General features: G+C 40.4%; 1 protein-coding gene across 8 annotated transcripts in view; it reads left to right on the forward strand.

Moving 5' to 3' along the window:
- The window catches only part of TTC7A (tetratricopeptide repeat domain 7A), a 207,527-nt gene that overhangs the window by 60,070 nt on the left and 127,034 nt on the right, over positions 1-20,423 (forward strand). For all 8 annotated transcript variants that reach the window (XM_074537204.1, XM_074537203.1, XM_074537200.1 and 5 more), the window contains 3 exons: positions 4,830-4,947; positions 10,893-10,950; positions 14,303-14,375. In XM_074537204.1, the coding sequence (XP_074393305.1) occupies positions 4,830-4,947; positions 10,893-10,950; positions 14,303-14,375 (249 nt within the window). The remainder of the gene's footprint in view (positions 1-4,829; positions 4,948-10,892; positions 10,951-14,302; positions 14,376-20,423) is intronic.

Genomic DNA, 20,423 nt, shown 5'->3' on the forward strand with positions numbered 1-20,423 from the left:
TCACTTCGGAGCCCTGGAGTCACGTGGAAATGCTTAGGTCATAGTGTAGTATGAATAATATTAAAAGATGAAATCTAGTCCCATTACTGGAGTTACTCTGCCTGCTGATAGACATCTGAGAGGATCAGCATCACCAGAGTGAGAGGCTGCTGAGAAAGCAGGGAAGGGCAAGGAGCTGCTAGGTATTTCTTCTGTCTTTTAAAAGACATTCTTGATTACATCACCACTGCTGTTCTGGGGCAATCCCGTGGGTTTTAGACATTAAAAATAACCAATAATTTTGTCATCAATACATTGCCTTTGTGAACAAACCACTTCAGCTGCAGTGGAGGAAAGGCCTGAGTATTCCTAAGTGCTGGGGGCTGAGTTTACACTGACTAAATTGGTGGGCTTAACAATGGTGACACAGAGAGCAAATGCTGACTAGACCAGCAATAGAAAGCACAGGATTTTTTTTTCTGACATACATAACATGATTGGCTTTGTGTGCTGTAAACAGCTGTGGGACAAAACCTTTTCATTAGACTAAGTGGCCTTATGGACCACCTTCTTCCTATGCATTTTTCTTCTTGTCTTTCTCATTTCACTATATTTATATTCTTCTCTTTGAATTAGTCTCTATAGCTACAACCCAGTGTAATTAAAATGCTAAGAGGTCAATTTAACTAGTTAACATCATGTGTAATTTTGTATACATACTCATTCTGTAGGATTTTGATCTTTTAAGTGCTTGGGTATTGTTCAGTGTCATGGGTGTCCAAATTCACCTGCTTCATTAACCTTGTCTGCTGTCCTAAGTCTGGTGTTATTTGATGCATTCTGTACCTCCTCCTTAGTGTGCTCCTCTTTTTTGGCACATTAAAATGCTGTTTTCATCCTGCTGTACATCACTGATTTGTTTGTCCTTAGTTACTCTAAATGTATGCTGGTGAGAAGTGCAATTTCTACTTAGTCCTGCAAGCTGTTGATTCAGTGGGGTAGGGCTTGAACTTTTCTAAAAACAATCTGGGTGGCAGTTGGACACCAGCTGGGTGGCATAGGCCAGGGGACAGCACCTGCTGTTCTGCACTCCCTTGTCAGCATGCCTCCGGGCTTGGCTTGAGCACACACCAAAATCTGTGGCCAAATAACAGTGGTGGCTGGAACAGCCACTCTCTGTACCAGGGGAAACATCCCTTGGGGTAGCACAGCTAGCAACTGTTCTTTTTCTTTCAATTACGAAGGAGGAAGTGAAAGGGGAAAAAAAAGCCCAACCAGCCCCAGAGCATTACCATTTCATTGGTGTCAGTTCACAGTTTGGCAGTCTGTCTCTCTCCAGGTGCCAGGTGTTTGCTTTCTGGTGTGATAGAGGGGTTCCAGGTGCCTCCTGACACTTTATATAGTGGAGTTTAAAATGCAGAAAGTTCTTCTTAGGTTGTTTCTCCCCCATGTTGTCTTTCTTGCATGCAAGTTTTGGAGTCAGGGAGCTTCTCCCTGCAGCCTGGAATGCTGCCTTTCTCTCCACCAGCTTTTCAGTGCAAAGTATGTAGAAAAATGTTAGAAAAGTAAGGACCAGATTGGAGGGAGGGCTTTGAGACTTCTTTTTTTGTTGCTTCTAAGAGAATAACATGGTAGGCCTTCCCTCCTCCCTTTCTCATCTCCACAGTGCAGACTGAAGGCACCCCATATCTGTAAGGACCCCCCCAGACACAGTTTTACTGGCAGATCACAGCTCAGGCTCACTACTGGTCCCTCATTGGGTGCATGGAGAGGGAGCTTTTATCCAGACTGCAGTCTGGTGGTCCTTGCAGTTTAGTTGATTACCCCAAATGTGTCCCAAGGGGGTTGTTGCTGTTTCAGGTAGTACTTGCCAGATTCACAGTTGACTAGGCTATCTGCAAGATTGATGCACTGGAGAGTTGAAACATCTCACTGGGTGATGTGAGTGAAAGGTTTGGCTTTTCACACTTGCCCAGAATGACTGAAGAGTAGGAGAATGGGAGAAGAGGGGCAGATGGCTGCCACAGCAGGGCTGGCAGGGAGAAGTGTCTGAGTGCTGTAAGAAGGAAAAGTAAATGTTCTCATAAACAGAACCAGCTGTGCTGGAGTTTGTGAGGCCACTTATTTTCAAAGCAGACTTCAGCTGACCCAGGTTTGCATTCATAAGAATCTTTGTGGCTGGTCAAAGTGCCATTAGGGTTTAGTATGAATAAATGTTCACAAGAATGTGCTAGAAGTGCTGTTTCAGCCACTCTGAAAAGTTATGGTTTTAATTATTCATTCATTAGATTAATCTGATACTGACAGATGGCCCTGGCTAACTGGCAGGCAGGAAGGCTGAATGGTGCACTACTGATTTGTGCAGTATAGGTATTTCCAGTCAGAAACTGGAATTACCATCAGGTGACCATTCAGAGAAACAATGGAACAAAATCTCTCCAATTTTACATGTCTTTGTCTTCATTTCAGCTTCAAACTTTTCATTCATTTTTTCCATGCACTCTACCCATTCTCTTGTTCACTAGTCATTTGAATACCTTGTAGAGCTCTTTTCTTTGTCTAATGGACACTTCTTGGATGAAAGTGTGTGTGGGTAGAAGAGGAGAAACAATAAAGAAAGAGAGTGAGAATACAGCTGTTTATGGTGGCAAAGAGGTGCATAATGAATTTTCAAGCTGCAGAGATTTCATGTCTTATGTAAAAGTTTCTGAGAGATGAAGAATTAAGTTATAATATAGGAGGGGGTTTTGTTGTTCATTTGTGGGTTCTGTTTTTTGGGTTTTTTCTATGTGGCAAGTCATGGCTCACTTCTTCATTGTCCTAGGCTCTGATCCAGGACACATTTCAGTATGTGGCAGGGAAGCTGCTAGGGCTACTGACAGGTTAAGAAATCTGAAACAAATCTCAGTCTTCCTGATGCGATCAGAGCTTAACAGTTCCATCTCAACATTGCTGAAGTAGGTGGGACTATTTCCAGTGGTTTTGGTAAGCTTTGGATTACACCCTCAAAGACAGGCCTTGCAGTTTACTTGGTGAGTCCCAGTATTCCTCAAGAGGTGTTCCTGTGTCAGTTAGTGGCCTCCACAGTCACAGCTGATGGGGCAATGAGGAGCACTAATGCTTTCAGGAAAGGGTTTGATGGTAACATATGTGTTGGTTGTTGGACTGACTGATCTGAGGTTTCAGAAATTGGGGAATAATTGTTCTACATCTAGTTTGAATCCTGTGGCCTCAGGGAGTTGCACCAGTGGGAAGAAATTCAAGCAGTGGAGATTTGTTTCTTCACTTGCAGTTTTCAGTCTTTCTTCAGGTTTATGTTAAAAGTAATTTTCTTCTAATGTTTGCTATCATCTAATAAATCCAGGTGGTTTGTTTATGAAGCCATTAGTTAATGTTGTCATCTGAATGTTTTCAAGTGATGGGATTAGGAGGTTCATTGACAGGATGCTACATCAAGTCAAGTAGATTTTGTTCATAGGTAGTGTATTAACAGATCACTGCAGAAGGCCAATTTCTTGTCTGATGGTGCATTTTAATTCCAGGTGGTTATGAGTGAGTCATTTTAGATGTTAAGGAGCCATGAGGTGCTGAAGTCTGACAATGCTGAGTATGAAGAGGGCACACATCCACAGTACTTGTGTCTAAACTCGGTGGATTTCCAACAAAAAAAGTACTTTCTCAAAATTAAACAACCCCATGCCATAAAGTCAGTTGTGATGTAATTAAAGTTTCCAAAGGGAGGATTTGTCAGATAGTGTAATGGTGTCTGCTTCTTGATTAGGGATGACTCTGATTATGGGTGACAGGATCTGCATACTGTCTTGTACAGAAATGAGATCTTCCTGTAGGCTCTATCTTTCAGGCATTCCTTACAAGTTTTGCCAGTGTCTCTCCAACCTAACCTTTCAATGAATATACAGTGTACAGGTCTTTGTCTTTTCTACTTAAAATGGGTGAGTGATATTAATAAGAGTTTAAAATTAGAAATGAGAAACACTCCATTCTGTAATAACATTTAACTTACTCTTTTTATTTAAAATTGCCAGTAGCTCGGATTTTACAGATGCTGATAGATATGTGTTGAAAGGAAGGCTGTGGAGAGGAGTCTGTGATGTAGTGGAAGAGACCAGCTTACATATTCCATCATTTTGGAGGCTGATCCTGAGAGATTGTGACTGCTCTCTCCTCCAATCTCTATCTATAATATAAAATGCATTTTCAAGGAAATTGTGTCTTTGCAAAAGATGCAGAAAGCGGTTAGTGCAGCCAGAGCTGCCAAGGTAGTGTGAGTTCAGATCAAAATTTGTGTTCTGAAATTTCTGTGTCCTTTTGGCAACAGAATTTCAAGCAGCAGCTGAGAGCTTTCGGTGAAGTTAGTGGCTTCTTGTTTTATTCTAATGTTTGAGAAGACAGTAAAATTTGCTAAGGTTTAAAAAAATTCAGAGAGCAAAACTGAATGGTTTTCTTTTGAAGGAAGAAACCTGTTCGACCTTTCAATGCCCTACTAGGATATCATATATGTAGTCCAGCTGATCCAGTGTTTGCATTTTAGGCTGCATGATTGAAGTGTGCCTGAGGGAAGCTATAAAAAAAGATCATGTCCTTGATTAATCTTAAACATCTGGAAACAGTTTGGGGTGCAAAACCCAAACTTTTCTTAAAACTGTGCATGTGCACCAAGATCTGCTCATCTGACCTTCTACATTCTCCTTTTTATGAGTGTTCACTGGAATCACTGAAAGCCTTTGTGTGAATGACTCTCAGATCACTTGCAGGTAAGGCTAATGGTGAATTTTATTGGAGCAAATATAGAGGAAATGCCCATAGGTCTCAACCTACCTCTTTTGCAGCTGGAAGAAGCAGAACACTTTGCTAAAATGGTGATAGACCTGGGTGATGATGCTGGAGAGTCCCTGGCAAAGGGTTACCTGGCACTGGGCCTGACATACAGCCTTCAAGCTACTGATGGTGAGTTACTTCTTTGTCAAGTGTATTACATGGAGAGCATTTGTTCCAAGTCTTCAGTGCAAGCAATTGGAATTTATTGGAAAATCTGCCTTCAGTGCTGACTAGACATTGAAAAGCAATCAGATCACAAGATAAATGGGAATTGTTCACATGCTCAGAGAGCTTCTTCTGTGGTAATTAAAATGAAGTTATTAGGTAAAGGGAGATATGCAGGTCATTACTTAGGGGGTGATTATCTGAGTGTAGCTGACAATGCTGGGTATGTTTTACTTGAATATTTGTAATACATTTTTTTCACTTAATTTACACAACCAAAAGTCAATTTTTCCATCTGTTTTCATATTTTTGTCACCCACTCATAAATCATAAAGAAATACAATCCAAGAACTGGAGTCAGAAATGTCTCGCTTCAGTTCCTGGCATGATACTGATTCCCCACAGAGATTCAACCTCTCTGTGATGGAGTTTCTTTTACTTAGAAGTAAACAAGATAAAAATATCTACCTCGCTGGTACATGTGGATGTTAACTAGAAACAGACCACTGAATGTAAGAAGTATTTTATTTTAACTCTGCTTCCTTGGATCTTGAATGAGTGGACAAGGGGCTTCTGCAGATTTGGTGCTTTGTAGGGCTTGAAGTGTTTGGGAGAGTTCTAGCTCTGACCTTCATCAAGCTCACAGGTGGGAACAGTCTTTGTTTATTCTGTGACTTCTAACATGGGCAGAAGATATGTTCTAACACATTTTCTTTGAATAATGACTGAGCTGGTTTGTTTCCTAGTGATTTTGGCAGTCGTGCCCTCATGCAAGCAATGGCTTTTCTCTCATAGAGGTTCCATAGAAACAAACCAACTATTTCAAAGTTGATTCAGCAAAGAAGGCTGAATCAAAGCTAAAATTACTCTGTCATGCTATCATGGAATATGCAGGCCTTGCAACTTACACCAGAATTCTGCAAGGCATGTATCTGAGAAAGTGTTCTTGTGCTCTTCAGTAGCACAAGTTGGTGTAGTTTTTTAGGCAGCCATATCTGATCAGCTGTTCTGAGAACTGCTTTTCATCATGGAGGCTTACAGGCACTGCAGCTCTCTCCAGTTCTCCATTTCTCTGCCTCAGAGTAGTTCTCCCTAGAAAGTTCATGTCAAAAAGTATGTCCTTCCTAGCCTGAACTTTGTCGTACATATATATTTTAAGTCCACTAGGAATAGAGTTCTACTTAACAGCCTAGTTTTTAAGGCATTTTGCGTAGACATCGTTTAAACTGTTGTAAAGCTATACAAGATCCCATAGACTATTTTTGGGGATAGAAGGTTTTCTATGTCAGCCCCTTATGATCTCTTTGTAAACTTCAGTATGAAAAGAAGGTGGTTTCTAAAGAATGGAGAGGCATGTACTGTACTCTAGCTCTAAAAATATTTTGGCGTAGCAAAATATGAGTTGGAAACTTTTTCTGGGAACCTCCTGAGTTTTCTAGAGACTAGTTCAATATTGTGTCCTTTTTAATGTAAAACAAAGAGTCTTCACAACAGCTGCCTTGGATTGTTTTCAGATTAGCCTCTCATTTATGTTTTGAAACAGTGGAATATATCTGCCTTCTCACTGTATCTCTAGCCTTTAAGACAACAGGACAAGTCACTCAGTATTGGAGGGAAGTAGGAAGAATATATTTCCATTTTGCAGATTATATTTTAATAAAATGGATTAAGTCCTTCAAAAGCATACATATGATGGTCATGAATATGGAACTGTGTTTCACTAGAAAATGTCAAATTTGCACTAGCAAGACATTTTTCATTAGCATTGTTAAAAAAGAGCATATTACAGTAAGGAAGCAAAGCTAGAACATGTTGAAAGACAGCAGTTCTGTGATGTAATCCTGTCTCATGTTGTCAATCTTGTTTATCATTGTATTTATACCAGTTCTTACTGGTATATGCAGACAAGTCAAACATCTCTGTGTGTGTATATATGAGATTCCTGTAACTTTCTACTTGAGATGACTTTCAATCAGTATTTTCAGTAGTAGCCAAGTGTTTGAGACATTTGCCCAATTTCCTTCTAAAGCTTTCAGCCTTCCATCCAAGTTAGACTTTCCTATTTAATATAACCTTCTAGTAATTATTTCTCCTCCTGTGTGACAAAGGCACCGAGGAGTTGTATTAAAGCCTTTTCTTTGTGATTTGCAAAAAGCTCCTGTAGGAAGTAAAATTTCCAGAAACTTATGCTGGAAAGCTTCCTTATTCTTAATGTTTAATTACATGTTTCTTGAAATAAGTCTCATTGAAGTAGCTGAAAGATGTGTCCTCAGAGAAAGTCATTGACACTTTTACACTTTTGCCTCAGTCTTAGAAGCCCAAGCCTCCTGTGCATAGTTAATGTTCATTTTCTGCAGATCACTTTCCAATGTCTGTTGTGAATGACAACAGCAAACCATTCCTCTTCCTCCCATACTTCCAGTTTTGACATAAGCTGTACTATCAACTTTTCCTCCCTTAGGTCTGGTGAAGAATTCACTGAAGACAGGGAAAGGTGACATGAATTTACCAAAGGCTGAAGAGGAAAGACTAGGTTGAGAATGTGTTGTGAAATACAAGTGCTCTTCTTACCTCACATCACCATCTCACAAATTATGAAATCTTTTTATATGTAACAGTCCCTCATTCTTTTTTCAGAGATGAATGTGCTGTATCTCTGTTTTCATTTAGAATTTTGGTAGAAGGTCATGGATCAGGGACTGAATTAGAAACTCATTCTATCAGTCTTTGTGGATTTCACAGTCAGTGTACTGACAGCACTGGTTAATGTTAAGCCCCCACCCCCGAAGTCAATAAATTATTAGTGAACAAACTTGGTCTTTGCTTTTGGAAATAACAGTACATGCAATTTTTAATTATAATTCTGGGTGCTTAAAATGTATGTTGTGCCATATTAGATGTCTTAACACAAGGGAGTAATTTCTGAAACTCAGTCATATTTGCAAAAGGGTGCATATATATCATTGTTTTAGTTTGGATCAGAAATTTATTTATGAAGCCCATTTATCTGTCATCCCTACTTCTTACATTGTGAGTAAGAATGTCACATACAGGAACACTTTTGCACAAACTGAATCCTTTCCCACAAAACAAATGTTTTACATAAATAGACCTGACTGTGCTTCAGCTGCTAATGGGTGCTCAATCCATTGGACAAGATTAGAACTAGATTCCTGTCCCCATGTTTGTGGAGTTGATTCTGATCCTTGGCACTGTGTTTCATTCCATGCATTCACCACTCCTGCTGTGCTCGAACTGCTTTACTAAGACAGAGCTTGTCCTCCTATGTTTCTAAATGGGATCCAGAGCTTTGTATTTAGGTACAAAATGCTGCTGAAGAGCCTATTGAATTTTAGTATGGCTGTAGCTGCTTTAAAAACCCAGATTGCTTCAGTAAGTGAATCTTGGGCTGCTCAAGTGGCGTTTGCAAAAGTCTTACAGGTTTCAGAAACTCCCCTGTGCCACTCTCCCATTGGTCAGACTGCTTTTGGAGCTTATTTTAATCTTAGTAATAAGTAATATTTTGTTTTAGTTGACGGAACTGCAGCAGCCGTGCTCACAGGAAGTAAAGTTGGGTAGGGACTGAAGAATTCTTTGATACCATTGACCTGGGAGAATGGAGCACAAATTTTAAAAGTTTAATCAGACACACCAGGCTCTGTTTCCTTAGTGCAAACTTTTCTTTGTCTGAAGTGAGAGCTTCTCAGTGATACAAGTGGGTTGCAGATTTCTTTGAATAATTCAGGGGTAGGGTATCTCCAATATCTTGGGGCAGCCTGTTTCAGAGTCTTGCCACCTTCCTAGTAAAGAATTTCTTCCTGTATATAATCTAAATCTTCCCTCTTTTAGTTTAAAACCATTGCCCCTTGTCCTGTCTTTATAGGACCTGGTAAAAAAAATAACTCTGTCTTTCTTAAAAACCCCCTTGAAGTATTAAGAGGGCCTCCCTTGACCGTTCTCCAGACTGGAAAATGACAACTCTCTCAATTTTTCTGTATAGGAGATGTCTTCCAGCCCTCCAACCATTTTCATGGCCCTTTTTTTGATCTGTTCCAATGGAACCATGTCTTCTGTTGGGGATGCCAAGCTGCACACAGCATTCCAACTTTGTGGTAGCTGAATATGCAGTCCATATTGTGGGAGGTGGGAGCCACATGCTGTTTCCCAGTAATGCAGAGGCAAAGCTGACTAGTTGCAGAGTAATCACATCATTTCCACAACATATTTTGTGTTCTTTCTAACTACAAACTGAACATTAGTCAAATGTCTTAACAGGTGGAAGCTCAAAGTTCTAGCTTTTCCATTTGGTGTTTAATTTGAGGGACAAATGGCAATATTTCTTTCAGTCTTTCTTATGGTGTGACATATTCAGAATTGCTCTGTAATTTAAAGAATGGTAGTTTTCATGAGAAACAGAATGTCAGATTTTTTTCTGTAGGGATGTTTATAGGTATGATCAAATCCTTTTCAATGTCTCCTCAAGCATTTTTGTTTACATCAGTCTTGGTTCTTTAATTTATTTCCAAATTTTCTTCCTTTGTTACCTTTATCCAGTATTTTGCAGCCTGATTTAAGGCTACTGAGAGTGATATATTTTTAACAGATGCTGCATTTTACATGAAAGTCCATGTCTTAAAATTTATTATTTAAAATACAAATTTTTGGATAAGTTTTTTATCTTAGAGTAGGTTTTTTGACCTAAGCAAGCTCTGATCTTTATGACTAGGAAATCCTGAAGATTGCTGTTCCTCCCAAATGAACCTGGTATTCTGAAGAACTGTTGAAAGATCTAGAAGTACAAAAGGTCTGATTGCCATAGCTACTGCAACAAATAATTTACTTACAAAATTTCACTCACTGGCATATTGCAGAATGCAAAGAAACTGGTTACATTTGCAGGTCTTGCAGAAGAACACATGTCTTTTCTTCTTAATAACTTTTAAGAATACTTGAATTTCACTGGGTTTGTTGCATTATTATATACTACTTAGTAACTTTCTGTTTTGGAGCATACACTGACTTCATGTATCAATTCAGATACATTCACGGGTGAGGTTTGCTGATGGATTAACTACTCATCACTTCCTTATGCTGTTGATCAATAGCTCTCAATTTCAGGATAGGCAGAACAAGAAACAACTGCCATGCAAGAACCAGAACAAGACAGCCAATATATTTCTAAAAATCATCACTAGGTTTCCAGATGTTTTGCATCTGAGAAAACCATGTTCCTTTAAGCTCTTCCTCTGTTCCTGTTGATCTTGATGATATCTTAATATACCCAGATATAACAAGAGCTTGATTCTTCTCTTTCTTTTCTAGTTTTAGGTAGGAATTAATTTATACAGTGGTACATGTGTGTACTGGGCGGGATCCATTAATCAAGCAATTAGAGGCATGGAAGAAGGGCATTAGTGGCTAATGCCACATCTGAAGTAACCTGAAGTCTGTTGTGGTCTCAAAGATGGTGGTGTTTTGTCCCAGAGCTGTAAGTTTGGCTGCTGGTGTTCCCAGTTACACCTGCAGCACCATCCTGTGAGGATGGTGGTGAATATGTACATTCTGTACTGTATCTGAGTCAGAATGTGATGCAGGTTACTGCTTGTAGCATTTGCAGCAGTCTGGCTGAAGACCTGTTATTTTCTTGGTATCTGGTTAGTGTTTGACCTCTTCTCCCAGCCCCCTTCAGTGGCATATATAAATAAAAAATGTTTCAGTATTTCAAACAAAGGACTTAAAATAATCTTTAATAAAAATGAATCTGAGAATTCATGTCAAAATGAGCGCATGCACAAACACACAGATATTTCCATATTTTTTTTGCTCCCAGTTTGAATACTCTATACATTTATTTATTTGATCTGAAACATTGAATTAACGCTTAAATGGTATTGTATCTTGTCCTACAGCTACTCTAAAGAGCACTCAGGATGAATTAAACAAGAAAGCACTTCAGTCTTTGGAGAGGTGAGTAGGAATTTTGCAGATACTTGCTTTGTGCATTTTTTTCATTAATTCAGAATTTTTTTTCTTTTTATGTTTTTTTCCTCTCAGTAAGGCTTCCATTCTGGAAGGTTTGAAAACAGTTCATTAGATTTCAGCAGTAGTCTGTTAAAACCATTTTTGTGATGGCTAAATGCAGTGATTATTTGATTATCCAAGGTAAGAGTACTGTTCTGCCACCTTACAGAAAAAAACCTTAGCCCCAAATTAGCTGCAGTGAGATCTACAGTGCTGGGAGATGCAGCTTCCTCACATGATGCCAGCTGGCAGACGTGGAAAGCTAATTTTGTCTCAATTCCTGTGTGAAGCAGGCTTAAAATCCTATTTCCATCATGGTGGGAAAGTACCTCCACCATCAGGGTGTAAGCAGCTATGGGTGACCTGGCACCAGGGCACCTAGGGGAGAGAATAATTGCTGTCCTAATGAGTGTTTATATCAGCTGTTGTTCGAAGAGGAGGTTCTAGAGCTAGTGGAACAAAGCAGGCACCACTCACCTCTCCTTCATCCCTATATTTTTGGGGGAAACATACAATGGCTGCACTCTGGAAGCAACTGTGCACTCTTGTGCAACTACACTTGAGACCTCAACTAGAACTGCTTGATTTAAAACCTTTTTTTGTCCATTCTGTGGGGTAGAGCATTAAGGTGTGAGCTTCCTGACTCTGTTATGATTAAATTACACCACCCAAAATACGCTAGGTGGTGTTCAGGCAGTTACTTACATTTGTAGCATTACATTCACAATTTACAACCCACTGTAAATGTAGATGCCTACAGAATATAGCTACCAATTAAATGGAAGCGTATGTGGCCCAAGTCTTGGGCTGAAGGATCTAATTCTGAGTTTATTGTTGTCATAATTACATAAGTGAAAAAAACTTGAGATCTCTGGTATCTCAAAGTACAGGTTAAACAATTTGAACAATGTTAAAAGATCTTAGTTGTTTTGCTGATGCTGGCCAAGAAGGAGCCCAGCATGTTTGTCTTACACTGGTTTTGTAGTGAGTGCAAGAACTGAAACCACAGATACAATTCTGGGTATTTACCTTATGGAGATCTGAGAGAGAAAACTTCTAAAAGCCATTTATTCATTCACTATTTGGATGAGGAGCGTACTTTTAAGTCACACTAGTTTGTGGACTCCAGTGTCGTACATAAACTGCTGACCAATTTTAAGGAATTGTGGTGCTGCACTGCTTTTCAACTTCCTTGTTTTTTGTCCTGTAACCTTTCTCATTGGCTGTGACTTGTTTTCATGGTATCTTAACTCTACCTAGGAGGCAGACAAGCTTCTAGCCAAACATTAGTTACTCAAACGTCAGCCAACAGGAATGTGACAGTGAGCTGATTACTAGTGTTTTCTAAATGCCTAAGTTTGGTTTCCTTCCTTTTTGTACCTTCCTTGCTTTTTGTCTTTTTTTGAAGAGCCTGTATGATCTCTCAGGCCACAGTTTGGCCTGTAGTCATCTCAGTAAGGGGCCTTTTCAGCTGGAAGATTGCACCAAATGTTTTTCTAATTCCTTCTGAGGAAAATGAGCAGTAAAGTAACAATCCTTTGTTTCTTTCCAAGAGCACCATTAATTTCATCTGCTATACTCTTGTGAACTTTCCCCTGTTACTCATTGCTGGAGAGGCTACTGAAGGTTTCACAAGAGACACTTTGTAAAGAGGTGACTCACCCTGTCTAACACCTTAGGGCAAAGCTGGGTTCTACCTTGTGGAGTTTTGTTGTGTGTTGCAATCTTGGGGGGGGGTTTGGGGATTTTTTTGGTTGGGGGTTTGTGACTATTTGGGTTTGGGAGTTTTTTTGTATTTTTTGAAGTGGAAGGAGAAATTAGTGACTCACCTGTACTAATTGCATGTTGATGTCTTTGGCATTGCTTCAGAACACTTGAGTGCCACCTTGACTTAGAGAGTTACAGGACATATTCAGTCTGTACTAAATTAATTTGTTCTAGAGCTTTTAGTTATAAAAATCAGCTTCAAAATCTTCTTGCTCACAGGCCAAGATGGTATTTGAAAAGTGGCTGCCATTAAAATGGTGTGTGGTTTGTTTCCTGAAGGAATTATTTTATTGCTACTTGTTTATTATTAGCAAATCAATAGTTTTGGCATGGGTTTTAACCACCAGTGTTGTCAGCCTGTCGTTTCTCCCTCATAAGGACATTAATCGTGCTCACTTTGGGCCTGGCAGTGCAGGTGCAGGTTTCCCTGGTGTCCTGGAATGCAGCCCAGAAAGAGGTCAGGAAATGTTAACTGGCTATGAGGGGCCTTCCTCTTCCCCATTTCTCCCATGTGAAATGATTTCCCTGCGCTGCAGAGCTGTGAGTGAGCTCTGTGAGTCACAAGGGGAGAATCCACTGGCTCCTGGAGTGGGCTGCCAGGTGGCATCAGCTGCTGCCCCACCTTTCCTCCTAGATTGGGTTCCCCAAGACTCTATCCCAGCATTGTCTTGGTAATGGCTTCTCCACAGGCTAGCAAATTCACACTGCAGTTTTGTGCCTAGCATAGTCTGAGAGGGGGCAGTTCTGCCTAGGCTGTCCATTCCTGTTCCCTGCCTTGTACAAGGCTTTGCTAAAGGCCTGCACATGTGCTTCTGGAGACACTGCAGCCTTCTCTAGCCAGGGCTTCAGTGTAGTGCCTGCTGTGGGCTGCAAGGGATATCTCAGAGTCCAAGCTTGACAAGTAAGGGCCTTGGTGTTGGTCCAGGCACAGCTCCTGTCATCAAATCATTCCTCTCTCAGTGTCTTCCCCTTCCAAATTAGGAGTCTGCTGTCAAAAATTAAACTAGAAGCTGCAGGGTAGAGAATGTTTTGTATGTTTGAGCACCAGTTTGTGTCACAGGCTCCTGATCTTTAGTCCTCTACATACTCATAGTGATTACTTTTTCAGTGTTAATCCAACCCTCTCTTAATGTTTGAAAAGTGGCAGTATAGGAACAACTTAGACAACTATGTCTATCACCTGAATTATTTAAAATAATGCTTTGATAGGTTTGTTATGCACTCAGAGCTACTTTTTCCATATTAGTTATCCAAGTTCCAAAATATTAAGTGGCATTTAATAAAGGAGCATGTAAGTTGTATAACATCCTGGCAGCTGTGTTTCTCATACTTTTTCCTGGGATTCTGGCTTAGCCGGAGCAGCACTGTTCTGCTTTTTGTCTAGTTTCAGTGTGCTCCCCATTACTGGACTAGCTTTCTGTGGGGGAAGACTGGGTTTTGTTCTGTGCTAATGTGACTCATGGTGAAGGAGTTCTGCGAAGTGCAATCTAACAGTCACTTTTCTTTTTGTCTTATGTGGTTGTCCTTAAAGAGCACATGACCTGGCCCCCGAAGATCACCAGATCATCCTCTACCTGTCACTGCAGCTGGCTCTTGTCAGACAGGTATGTGAAATATTTGGAAATCACTGGGTCATGGGAGGATGAAGGACAGTCCAGTTGAACAAGACTCAGGCTTGCTAAACAGGGTCCCTTCCTTCCTGCATTGTAACCGGTGACAAGCAGTCAGAATGTGTTTATGTAAAATATTTTTTAATTCTTACTCTAAAAATACTAATTCTGTGGCACATGGAATGGCCTTCCCTGGGGAATGTATTCAGCTCTGGCTCCTGAGCAGTCTTGGAGCAGCCTTGTGTGTGTGGGATGCGGAGGTGTGTTTGTTGCTGCTCCCTGGTGTCACTGTCCCGCACAGGCTGCTCCAGAGGCTGTCCCGTTGTGCCCGGCTCCGTGCGGTGCCAGATCGCGCGCTGGGATCGCTTTATTCCAAACTTGGGCACGTTTGACGCCAGGCTCTGACGCGTACTGGAGCTCTGCAGAGAGTGGGATTAGTTGGCGTTTGAATGCTGCTGCAGGTGTTAACTCATAAAAGTGAAGCTGATCAGAAAATGCTCTGCACTGCCTTTCAAAAAAAACCCCAACCACTTGGGCTGTGCTTTATTTTTCTGCCCCTTTTTCTTAAAACTGGGGTGTTGTATTTCTCGGTCCTTTCTGTTTTAAAGCTAAAGTCTTGGAGCAGCTTCTGTTTTTTAAATACGTCTCTAGCTAGATTTGAAATTTCATCATTGTAGTTTCTTTGTTTGGCAGGCCTTCTGCTTGCTGCAGTTTTCTCTCCCTAGTCTACACTACAGAGTTGAACAGTTGGATATTTCTTACTTTCCTGAGCTAATTAGGGGAGCTGTGTGTTCATTAGGTTAAACTAATTGTTCCAAGAGAGCACCCTCTTGATAATGTCACTTTTGTAACCCTTTCATAATGAGAGCAGTGTGCTGTGAGCCTGCAATAAGAAAGGATAATTAAAATGGTTTATTTAACTTTCTCATCTGCCTACTGGCTGCTTTATGATGCAGTTTGCTTAGGGTCTTTCATTAAGAAACACCCAGCTACCCTTTTTTCTCTCACAGCTTTTGCCTCATAGGGAGATGGTCTGATTTGCTCCCTCTTCTGCTTGCCATGAGTGAAGAATTACAGCTTTTCAGCTGAAATGTCCTGAAAAATGAAGATTTTTGTGGTCATTGATTTTTTATTGTTTTCACTGTTACTGGCATATTAACTCATTACTTTTTTTTTTTCTGGTTGTAGCCTGTCTTTGCCATGTTGTTTCATCTCTCTTGTTGCTTCATTTCCCTTCCCTCCTGTTCTTTCCATTCAGTCTCTTGTCCCCATGTTCACTTTCCTCTTTTGTCTAGTTCACCTGTGTGTTTTCATCCCCGATGTTGTGCCAGTTGCCTCTGCTCCCACAGCTGTGTGATCTCAGTGTATTGTGTAGTGTCAGCCTGACCCCTGCCATGGTGCTCCTGCTCTTCTCCCATCAAGTGAGATATAAATCTTTAATGCATGCTTGGACAGAGAGGAGATACCTGAGACTTCTTTATTTTTAGACTGCTGTAAAATACCCTACTCTTCTTTTGCCAGTTTACTTAATGATAAACATTTGGTAATGCATTTTTAATATACTTAATTATTTAAAGTATCTAATATATTCTCTTTCTGATTAACTGAAAGATAAATGATACCTTTTTTGATAGATTGCATTAACTATTGAACATCACAGTTAGGGCTTTCATCAGGCAATGCTATAATACCAATAAATCAGGCCTTTTCTACATAGTAGGTTATAATATAATATAATACCTCAGTGTTTTTCTCAACAAATAGACCTTTTTGTTTCCATAGTCAGGGTCAATAAATAAGGTAACTGTACCCAGCATTGAAAAATATAGGTATCAGCTTGCATAGATAAGACAGTGTTTTCATGGAACAAAGCAAGAGAGGCAGCTGACCAGTAGAGTGCCAAGCAAAGCTGGAGCAATTCATCTTCCTTGGAAGGCTGTAAAATATTTCCAATAGCACTTGTCTCTGTCACCACTGGGCGAGGCAGAGGGGAAATGGAAAAACATAGGCATCCCTCTGACATGAGATGAGGATGTGACAGAGGAGGAATGGTTATAAAAGGTTCATGCAGAGTTGGCATTTGAAACCACCAGCAATCAAGATAAAAAATGATGATAATGAGCATTGTATGTGTGCATGTCTTAAAGACCACTGGAGTCACTGGCAGGACTGGGAGGGTCTACATCAGCCCCAGAGTGTTGTAGTGGCTTTTTCAGCCAAACACAGTGTAGAATAACCTGTTCTGTAAGGAGAGTCTCAGTCTGGTTTTCCCCCTGAGCTGAAGTGCATGGAGGCCAAGGTCTGTACCTGCTGCAGTGGATATCTCCACCTGCAGTGCCTGGCTGGCAGCTGGCAGAGCCCAGTGACAAATGAGACTTGCAGCTCCCCACTCCCAGTGCCTGGTTCGGCTGCTTCTCCTGTTTCTGTGGTAACAGCACTTGGATCAGCAAAAACAAGGTAGAATGAACATTTTAAAGCTCACTGATTTTAATGCATTGCCTTGTTTTTTAAAAAGCAGACCGGTTTCTATGGAAATTACTCTCTAGAGTCAGCTACACTCTTGTTAATTTTAAGTGTTGAATGCGGATTTTTTGGGGGTGGTGGTGTTTGTGACCTTGACTGCCGTGTAAATCAGTACTCAATATGTAAAAAACATCTTATATAGGCATCATGCCATTTTAATACTTGATTAGATCTAACCTTTCTTTTCATGAAAATGGGAAGGGAAAGATGGCTAAGGGTCAGCAGCTGAGCACTGTAAGTCTCACCAGTTTCCTGTGGACTTCCAAGAGACCTCAAGTTTCAAGTGGCACTATCCAGAAAGCACCTACTTCCTTCCCAAGTGTCTGGATGTACAGTTAAGATAAACATCAGTTAAGAGAGCAGAGAAAATATTTTACCTGTTTTGCCCAGTTTTTGTTTGGTTTCAAGGAGGAGAGGCTGCTGACTGCCCAAGAGAGGAGCTCTGTTTTAGGAGGTATTCAAGAGGTGGTTCTTTCAGTGACTCCTTGGGTGTAGGTAGTTCTGTTCTGTCTTTTTCCCAGATTACCAACTGCCTCCTCTGCTGAAAAGCAACATGCTGCTTTTCTGCCTACATCCTAGCCTAGATTGTTCTGGTGATCAAGAATGGCTTGTAGGAAGAACTAAGTAATAACCCATAGGTGTATGCCTACTTTCCTGAGGTTCTGGTGAACTGCAGCAAGTCTGTTTTCAATGGAAACTCTTGCCAGTCAATAAAGCTTTCGCCTTTCCATGCTATAAAAAGAGACGGAGTGGGTAGTTGTAATGGTTAATTAAGTGTAACTGTCAACTGACGTGAAATTATAAGGCCTGAAAATTTCTCTTAAGGGTTCCTGTTTCATTTACCATTTAAAATACCCAATTTCATTCTACTGTTAGGAAGTATTTTTTACACTTACTCTGTTTTCCTTTTTATACCTGTAATTGTGACATATCAACATTGTTTTTAAGGAGACACATACCATTATTGAAATAAATCCTACTATATAAAAGGCAGCCTAAACAATCCATATTGTGGCATTATTTTGGTAATGCTGCAAGATGCTATTTCTGGCCTACTGCAGCATCTTTGCTCCCTAATCAGTGTGATGTTAAGATACCTGTGTGCCGCACAAAACATGTGGTATATTTGTTAACAGAATGATAAATCAGGGAACTGTAGCTTCTTCTAATTGTAGGCCCTACTTAGACTTGCAGTCCAGCTGAAATAAGATTATTTTAAAGTGCACTGCTGGTAGGGAATTTTAAACTGGCAGCCTGCCTCTGATAAAGCCCTAACGTTTCAGGGTGCCATCTGGGGTGACACCAGCTTCCATCTTTCTCAAATTATATAGTTATTTAAATAAAAATACATCTTTCAAAAGAAGTTTTGTGTTGACTGCTGCCAAATATCTTGCTTTTGTTGATGTAGAAATTTAGTTTGTATTTCATTGCATCTAGTCTGTTGCAGGTTGTTGTTTCACGTAATGCTTTCTGTAAAGGCAGAGAGTTCATGTTATTTTTGTCCACTGTTTCTAATTATGCAGCAGTACTGTGTAGGCTAGTAATGGTGTTACAGCACTAAGGAGTCTTTTTGGACTCAAGTTAATAAATGAGGTGCCAGGGAAGCATGATTAATTTTTAAGGCCAGCTATTGCCTGTGACTCTGATACTTGAGGGAAGCACTGAAATGAGATGTAACCATTGCAGGCCCCATGCTACAGAACAGAATTACTTCAGATGACATTTCCTCCAGCAGTATGTGGCTGCCTCTCCAGCAGACACAGGTTTGCAGGAGTGACCACAACTCACTTTTTTGCTGCTCTATTTCATGGATGTTGCAACAGAGTCAGAGAACTCCTTGGATGGCCAGCTTCTCTTAGGGGTGTGGACCTACCTGCAGTTTGATCCTAAGTCATTTTCAACATGTAAAGCAAGTCTCAGTTTGCATCTTCTCACACGAGTAAGGTCAAGCGCCCCTACAGTTTTGAAGTCCCTCAGTACAGGCATTAGTTGCAAGTGTAATTCTTTGCCTGATTCATACTAGCAAATTAGGATCTCCTTCCCAAGTCTTAATCATAGAATAGTTTGAAGAGGACCTTTAGAGATAGCCCAGTTCAATCCCTGCTCAAAGCAGGATCATCTGGAACAGGTTGCTCCAAGTCTTTTCCAGTTGTTTGATTTGCAGGTTTTCTTCTAATTAACTTTTCCCCAAACTTGTATTTTCTTTATGGGTACTTGTGCAGCTCTGAGACAGAGAAATAGAAAGAAATAGAAGGGTTTTTAGTCCTGAGTGCAAGAAGTCTTGACAGCAGCTTTGTTTTAGCAAGTCAAATTTATATACATCTGGTATATCTATGAACAGCTTTGTGAACAAGCAGATCTGGGCCCACCACTGTCTGGTCCTAGCTCCAAGTTGTATTGTCATTGCTAGAATTTTTATATTGTATGAAAATACGTTCTAGTAAACTGCTGAGGGAACGTGAGTGATTAGGTCAACGTGTTTACCCTTGCAGTAGGCTTTAATAACACATGTAGTTAAAGTAGCTCCACTGACAAGCAGTAATTCATTAAAGCTGAGCAGTCAGTCATGTATCCCAGTCTGAATCCAAGCCAGGACATTCAGCAGTTTTGATGCTGTGGGCCAAGTGCCAGTTTGGGGTTATGTCTGGAGCAGTCACACTGATCTCCAGGCTTGCATGGAGTCACCAGTAATACAGAGTTAAGTACCATGGCTCATGTGTGCACAGCAACAGAGAAATGTCACTTGGACATTTGGATGAAGTTGTCCTATGAACAGAAAACACACTGCTCCCAGAAGGATACCTGGACTTCAGGTAATCAGCAACCTCTGTAGTAGCTGCAGGTGGTGTCATTGTTGCTTTCCTTAGTTATGTGCTTCTTGTTTTTGTGAGAGGTCTGTGGAGGCGGTGGGAATTTGACACTGGTGGTTTGCCAGGGTAGAATGTCTGTAAGGCTGTGCTAGGTGGGAAGTTCTCATAATAGAAAAGAAGGAACTGCATTCTCCATCCGTTAAGAGAAGGAGCTGGAAAGCATACATGAGGAAAAGCAATTTATACACTTTTATGCTTTGTTTTCTGCAGCTTTCCAGAGCCACAGAAATGCAATAATTTATGTAAAAGTAATTTGAGACACTAGAGAATCTTAAAGAAAATCCTCTATGTAAAACTTAACAGTAAACAGACTAAAGAAAATCTGCTAAGAAGTTCCCTTTTGACCAGATATTCTAAAATAGTGTACTGGATCACAAAGAGCATGTGATAGACTTGCATTCATTATAGATGTTAAGTTTTCTGCCAAGTGAGACTTGGTTCTAATAACATGCTGCTGCTGTGACTGTCAGGACTGCTCTTTACATCACTGCTTGCAAATATATTTCTTTTTTTGACAGCATTTTAAATCTTGACTCTTTTACCCTTGAACATTCAAATTTCATTTTTATGTTCTTGATCCAAATCATGAAAGACTTTCTTGGGCCATTATGAGAGACAAAACGCAGCAGAGATGTGCAGTGTTCACCCC

This window comes from Zonotrichia albicollis, chromosome 3 (genome assembly GCF_047830755.1).
Source record: "Zonotrichia albicollis isolate bZonAlb1 chromosome 3, bZonAlb1.hap1, whole genome shotgun sequence".
Lineage (NCBI taxonomy): Eukaryota > Metazoa > Chordata > Aves > Passeriformes > Passerellidae > Zonotrichia > Zonotrichia albicollis.